At 36.1% G+C, this 6,920-nt stretch overlaps 1 protein-coding gene and 1 long non-coding RNA gene across 2 annotated transcripts; both read left to right on the top strand.

Annotated features, from left to right (window-relative positions):
• The first annotated feature begins 370 nt into the window (after window positions 1–370).
• Window positions 371–4,121, top strand: LOC112022968 (AAA-ATPase ASD, mitochondrial). The gene is made up of 2 exons (XM_024055585.2): window positions 371–3,444; window positions 3,626–4,121. Exon 1 carries the CDS (start codon window positions 398–400, stop codon window positions 3,407–3,409), a length of 3,012 nt encoding a protein of 1,003 aa, XP_023911353.2. The 5' UTR covers window positions 371–397; the 3' UTR covers window positions 3,410–3,444; window positions 3,626–4,121.
• Window positions 4,122–4,424: 303 nt separating this feature from the next.
• LOC136062755 (uncharacterized) lies at window positions 4,425–5,546 on the top strand. Its single transcript, XR_010624474.1, has 2 exons — window positions 4,425–5,055; window positions 5,249–5,546. It is a non-coding gene; the product is annotated as an uncharacterized LOC136062755 (long non-coding RNA).
• The last annotated feature ends 1,374 nt before the right edge of the window (window positions 5,547–6,920 follow it).

Raw genomic sequence — 6,920 nt, 5'->3', positions numbered from 1 at the left:
GCACAAAAGACATTGGCAAAATATTAAGATTAAGGTCCAAAATGGAGGGCTAGTAAAAATTATTGTGGTCTCTATTAAAAACACAAGTTGCTTTTGTTGGAAGTGAGGACGAAGACGGGGTGGAGTGAATAGTCCCTACTCCCTAGTATCTAAAACGTGCTTCCAACGTCTGAAGTGGGAATTTTCAATTTTATAACTGGTACCTTTGGAAACTTGGATGACTACAAGGATTCAAGACTTGGGTAACTACTCCGTGTAGACTTGTAATATTAATAATAAAATAAAATAAAGCCCTAAGCTGTCGAAAATTCTATATAAATGTAGGCAGCTCCGCATTGCTCTTTCATGAGCAAGCATTATTCTCAAACAATTCATAAAAGGTTTGAGAGAGAAAAAAATGACGATGATGGGGGAAACATGGTTTCAAATTGGCTCATTGATTGCTACCATAATGTTTCTTTGGGCAATGTTTGGCAACTATTTCCTTTATCATCTTCGTAGCTCTATCCTGAGTTATAGTATGAAATTGGCGAGTTTCGTGTACCCCTATATCAATATTACGTTCAATGAATCCATTGGCGACAGTGACGAGTCCATGGATCTCAAGCGTAGTGATGCCTATGCTGCCATTGAAACATACCTCAGTGGAAAATCCTCCAGGGAAGCTAGAAATCTTAAAGCAGTAGTTGTCAAAGACAGTAGTCAACCTGTACAACTGAGCATGGACGAGAACGAAGGGATTATTGATGAATTTAAAGGGGTCAAGCTTTCATGGACTGTCAAGAAAAACACCACAAGAACACAGTCATTTTCTATCTTCTCGGAGATAGACAAGAAGAAGTATTACAAGCTCACTTTCCATAAGTCTCACCGAGATTTAGTCTGTGGGACTTACATCAATCATGTAATACAAAAAGGGAAGGAAATAGCGGTGAGCAATCGACAAAGGAAGCTGTACACTAACAATCCTAGCAAGAATTGGGAAAGGTACAAAGCACCGGAATGGAGCCGTGTGACTTTTGAGCATCCAGCAACTTTTGACACTTTGGCCATGGAGTCAAAGAAAAAGTTGGAAATCGTCAATGACCTTGAAAAGTTCAGCAAGGGAAAAGAGTACTATACAAAGATTGGCAAGGTCTGGAAGCGTGGCTATCTTCTTTATGGTCCTCCTGGAACCGGTAAGTCTAGCATGATTGCTGCCATGGCCAACCACTTGGAGTATGATATCTATAATCTTGAATTGACAACGGTTAAGGACAACACAGAGCTGAAGAGGCTTTTGATCAAAACCACTGGTAAGTCGATCATTGTGATAGAAGATATTGATTGCTTACTTGAGCTTACGGGTCAACGAAAGAATGAAAAAAAGAAAGCGAAGGATGAAGAAGCCAAGGATCCTATTAGTAAAATGACCAAAGGTGAAGAAGACAGCAATAGTAAGGTCACTTTCTCTGGGTTGTTGAATTTTGTAGATTTTTGGCCTGCTATTGGGGGAGAGAGGATCATTGTTTTCACAACTAATTACGTGGAAAAGCTTGATGCTCTCATTAGGAGGGGACGTATGGACAAGTACATAGAATTGTCTTATTGTGGCTTTGAAGCATTCAAGGTTCTTGCCAAAAATTACTTGGATGTTGACTCACACCCTTTGTTTGCGACTATTGGCCACTTGTTGGAGGAAACCAATATTACTCCTGCTGATGTTGCTGAGAATTTGATGCCTAAGTCACTGAATGAAGACGCTGAGGCTTGTTTGAAGAAATTGATTGAAGCTATTGAGACGGCCAAAGAGGAAGCAACAAAGAAGGCTGAGGAAGAGGCACGGTTAAAGGCAGAGAAAGAAGAGAAAGAGAAGCTAGAAGCTACTCAAGAAGATGTGAAAATTGATGAGTCTTTAGCTAAAGATGTGAAAGAGAATGGTGTTGAAGTTGTGAAAGATGATAAGACGTTGGCTGCAGAATCTTCAATTCCTATGACTGAAGGTGCTATAGAATCGTCATTGCCTATAACTGCCACAGATTCCTCATTGCCCATGACTCAAGGTGCCACAGCTGAAGAATGCTCATTGCCTATAACTCAAGATACTGCAGCCACAGAATCCTCAGTGCCAATGACTCAAGGTGCCACTGCTGCAGAACCCTCGTTGCCCATGACTCAAGGTACTGCGACGGTAGAGTATTCATCGGCCATGACTCAAGCTGCCACAGAATCCTCACTACCTATGACTCGAGGAGCCGCAGAATCCTCATTGCCCACGGGTCAGACTCCAAACATTAGAAATGAAGCTGATGTTCCAATTAACACCCAGTCCAACCAAGATAGCCTGCAAGACCTCTTCTCCTTTAAAAGCTTGAAAGTTTCAGAAATATCACAACTGAGAAAATTGCCAATGGGGCTACATAGCCTCAAAATTGAACGATGTGATGCTCTAGAGTTCATACCTGAACAAGTGATGGTGTGCAGTCCTCCTGTCCAACATTTGTATATCATTAGTTGTTGTTCTCTCAAGTCCTTTTCTGGAGGTAGCCCACCCACTGCATTGAAATTTCTTTATATCCAGAACTGCAAGAAATTAAAATTTCTCCCACTAGCAGAGAAGACACATCATTATGCACTTCTTGAACATTTGTGCATTGGGAGTAGCTGTGATTCCCTGGTATTCCTCCCATTAGACTTGTTTCCAAAGCTTAAAATACTTTCTATCTGGGATTGTGCAAATCTGGAATCCTTTTCAATGCCAGGGAGAATTCAGAAAGATCTCACATCTCTTGAGGCCTTGGAGATCAGGGATTGTCCTAACCTTCTATCTTTTCCAAAAGGAGGATTGCTTACCCCCAACCTGAAGTCCATTTGGTTCTCCAATTGCAAGAATCTCAAGGAACTGCCTGATCAATTGCACACTCTCAGTTCTCTCCGGTCAATGTTTATAAATAACTGCCCGGAACTTTTATCACTTCCTGAAGGGGGTTTGCCTTCCAACCTAAGTTTACTTTGTATCACTTTTTGTGACAAAATGATGCTCGGGATGGAGTGGGGCTTGCATAGGCTTGACTATCTTAGTCGGTTGGAGATAGAAGGTGCATGTAAAAACGTGGTGTCATTTCCAGAGGCAGAGTTACTGCCCAGACATCTCAATTCTCTACGCATCAGTGGACTTTTGAATCTCAAGTATCTCAACTACAGAGGGCTTCAACACCTTACTGCTCTTAAAATACTGGAGATCAGCTGCTGTAACAAACTCCAATCCTTGCCAGAAGAAGGTCTTCCGGCCTCCCTGTCTTTTCTCTGCATCAAGGAGTGTTCTTTGCTGAAACTGAAACTCCAAGATAAGACAGGAAAAGATTGGTCCAAGATAGCTCATATTTCTTGCATAGAAATTGACGAGGAACTGTGTCATGAGGAAGTCTAGAAGAGCCTTGTTTGAAGCAATGTAATTTCAGTGAGGTACGTTTTCTACACATAGATGCAAACAATTTGATCGGCTAGATTTTCATTATGAGCCCTTACTATAATTTTCACTATCTTTGAACCTCATCATCGTTGTTGATGTCAATTCAATTTTCTGTACTTGTAAAGAAATTATTGTACTTACTAAAATCTTCTCTTTCCTTCTTGCAAAATCTAGGGCAAGTTTGAAGACTTCTTGGCCAGCAGCAAATGCCTAAGTTTCTACTTCATTTTTTGGGGTGTATTTTATTTCTTTGTTTTCTGAACATGTTTTAGGAATTTATCATTGCTTCTAAGGATTGAGGGGCTTCAGCTCAAAGTGGTCCTCTTATATGGGAGAGCCATACGGTTGGAAGGTGGAGTGGATTTCTTTGATGAACTACTTGTGTTAATTTTGGGGTTGAAAGATGAACATGTATATAAGTTGGATGTGACTTGAGAGTTTGTGTGAGAATGTCATTGTATGTATTGACCTCTTGGGACTAGGAGTTGAGATTGATTGATGTCAGTGTGCGTGATTTAACAAAATTCATCAATCCCTTGCTCAACAGCCAATAGGAAAAACTTACAGAATTGTTTATTTATATTTTGCTGCAATGAAAAATCGGTTAGCCTGACTAACCTGATTAATGTATGTTACATGACACTTGTTTTGTTACTATTCCTTTGTTATATTGCCCTTGTATCTTTGTCATGCAAGCTGTAGGATGCTGCCTGATGTTGATTTGTTATGTTTAATGTGTATTTATATGTCAATCTTTATTTTGTTTATATTTGTTGTTTTGATGAAACCTTTTTTATTGGTGAAATGGTTGCTGCTGGTCTGCAATTGTTAAGTGAAATGGATTCTACATCCACACTATTTAAGTGGTTAAGGCTAATAAACTATCTGATAAGACAATTGTACTCAAGCAGCTTAGCTTAAAAGCATAATCTGATTGTAAAGAACACTCATAATAGAAATAACACTCCTGTTTCTATTCCTTCCTCTCTTAGCTTAGCTTTCTCTCCTCTCTCTCTCTCTAATTCTTGGATGCCTCGCTACCTCAAAGAAGCCATATTTGATAAGTAGCATCATTGTTAGGAATGAGGTTCCTAACAATCTCTCTCTCTCAAATGATTCTCAATATCTAAGTTCATCAAAGTCATGTCTCTCAATTTACGATATTGCTAATATTGTTTAAGAGGCCCTTAGAATGAGGTTGATATTGGTCAGGCTTGTTGGTTGTTGGATTCTTAATTAAGAGAGACCGGGGTGGGGGGTTAGGTTTGTTGGTGAATTATGTGTTTCTAATGGACTAGGAAAATTAAAAGTATAAAAAAAAAAATAAAAAAAATAAGAATGAAGTTAGAGCTAATTGTTTTGCATTTAGCTGAATGAACGTCTTTTAGTATTGCTGAATTATTTTTTTTTTTTCCTGTCATTTACGTAGTAATATTGCCACAATAATTTGATGGTTTTCTTTTACGGCTATTAAATTAAAGGATCTAATATGGTTTATATATTGTTTTATTGAACTGAGGTTTACATGACCTGGTAGATTGGAGTCTCAAGTATTCCATGATTTTTTCCCCCAAAAAAGATTGAAATCCACTACTAAGTTTCAGGTGCCTTTTTTTCACCTCTTTAGAATAGCAGTATATTACTCTGTTTGGTTTATGGGAAATTGTGGAAATTGTGAGAAAAGAAAAAGAGAATATTGGGGTTTTAGGGTTATAATAATAATCAAATTTTGAGTCAATAGTTTTTGCATTCAATTTGGCCAGATTAGTCCATAATCCATTAATCCTCAAATTTCAGGTACTTTGTTTTTTTTCTTCCTTTGGTTGATCGGCGTGGAAGTTCAAAAAGGTCAATGGAATAGGCTTCTCAGCTTTTGGCAATGTTGATTTTTCTTCTATTGGGATTTGCCAAATTAATACTAATTAGTCGCTAACCTTTGCGATGCACAGGAAAATTTAGAAAAACGTTCAAGAATTTTTTTTTTTTTTTTTTAAATTCATCTTCCTCTAGATTGATGAAAGCTATAAGATTAATTCATAATATTCATGTACTTAAACAACAAATTTAAATGGTTAAATGTTGCAAGTTTGATGAATCCATAATTATAACCTTTAAAAATACTTCATTCCAAACTTATAAAAGTAAATTTATGAATTTTTACTGCTCCTTCGGCAAGCACAATTATTTTCCAATTAAATCTCCTTTCAAATAGTGTTTCTTAGTATTGGTACATTTTGTAGTTGGAAAAGAGATACGCAAGTCTAATGTTTAGTTCATATTGCAAAGTTACATGCTACTTATAATTTGTTTCTAAATATTTGAAGATTGATATATTTAATGAGGCATGTTATATAAACTAAAAGAAAAATTCAAATGTTTTTGATATTCACTTGGTTGAAAACACAATCGGTGGTATCTAACAAATTTCCACTTTGAATTCATTAAATTTTATTAAAATGCAAAACCCCATTTAAGACTAACAGGTATTTGGTAAACTATCTAATCATGCAACTATATAAGTTGATAGTGTATATATTGTGTGTAGGAATGTGGATATGCATACACAAAACACAAAAATTAAAATACAAATTTTTTGTTCCTACTTCTCTATAAAATCTAAAAGGGAATAAAAACCATCATCAAAGTTGAATAAAAATTGTATCTGAAAGCATAATGTAAAAGACATTTCTTTTTAACTTATATCCCAAAATTTTAAGGAACATCTCAGTAGTTTAATAGCTAAACATAGCTTTAGTAACTATAGCATTCAGCAAGAACTTTCAATATCTAGCCTAATTTACAATTTTTTTTTTAAANCTAGCCTAATTTACAATTTTTTTTTTTTATTAAGTAACCTAATTTACATACACGACAACTTAGCAACTGAGAGAAGACTTCCACTAAAACTTCTATGACAGCATCAACCCCAAACTTGTCAACATGTGCTAATCTAAAATGGTTCCTCTTTCCTTTTGATTCAATTTTTCCACCATGTTCTATAATAAGTTACATACAATCATCACAGAACTTCTAATCATAACTTGAGGCAAGTTTTCAAGAACTTCATAGAACTCCAGTTTATGGTTTTCTTCCACTCTGTGTGAGAGTGCACCATCAGGTACACAATTCAATGTAAGCATTCGTCTCTAGTCTAGAAAAAAAAAAAAAAAAAAAAAAAAAAAAAAAAAAAAAAAAAAAAAAAGGTAAATAATCATTAGTTGAATTATTTCCATTTAAAACAGATTTTGGAGATTCAATAACTCAGTAAAAAAATAATTAATAAGAGTTTCTTTGAATATATTATGTTGAACTTACGACTTTAAATAGAATCTCTATAAGATTTCAAAGAAACTATTACGCATTTACAGCTTAATATAAAGGAAAAACAAAAACCTTGAGATAGAAGACAGGTAGCTCATTATCTTTGTCTAAGTCCCCCCACATCACCATTCACATCCAGCAAATCAAT

This window comes from Quercus suber, unplaced genomic scaffold, assembly GCF_002906115.3.
Source record: "Quercus suber isolate HL8 unplaced genomic scaffold, Cork oak 2.0 scaffold_449, whole genome shotgun sequence".
Lineage (NCBI taxonomy): Eukaryota > Viridiplantae > Streptophyta > Magnoliopsida > Fagales > Fagaceae > Quercus > Quercus suber.
This window is presented reverse-complemented; position numbering and strand designations above follow the sequence as displayed.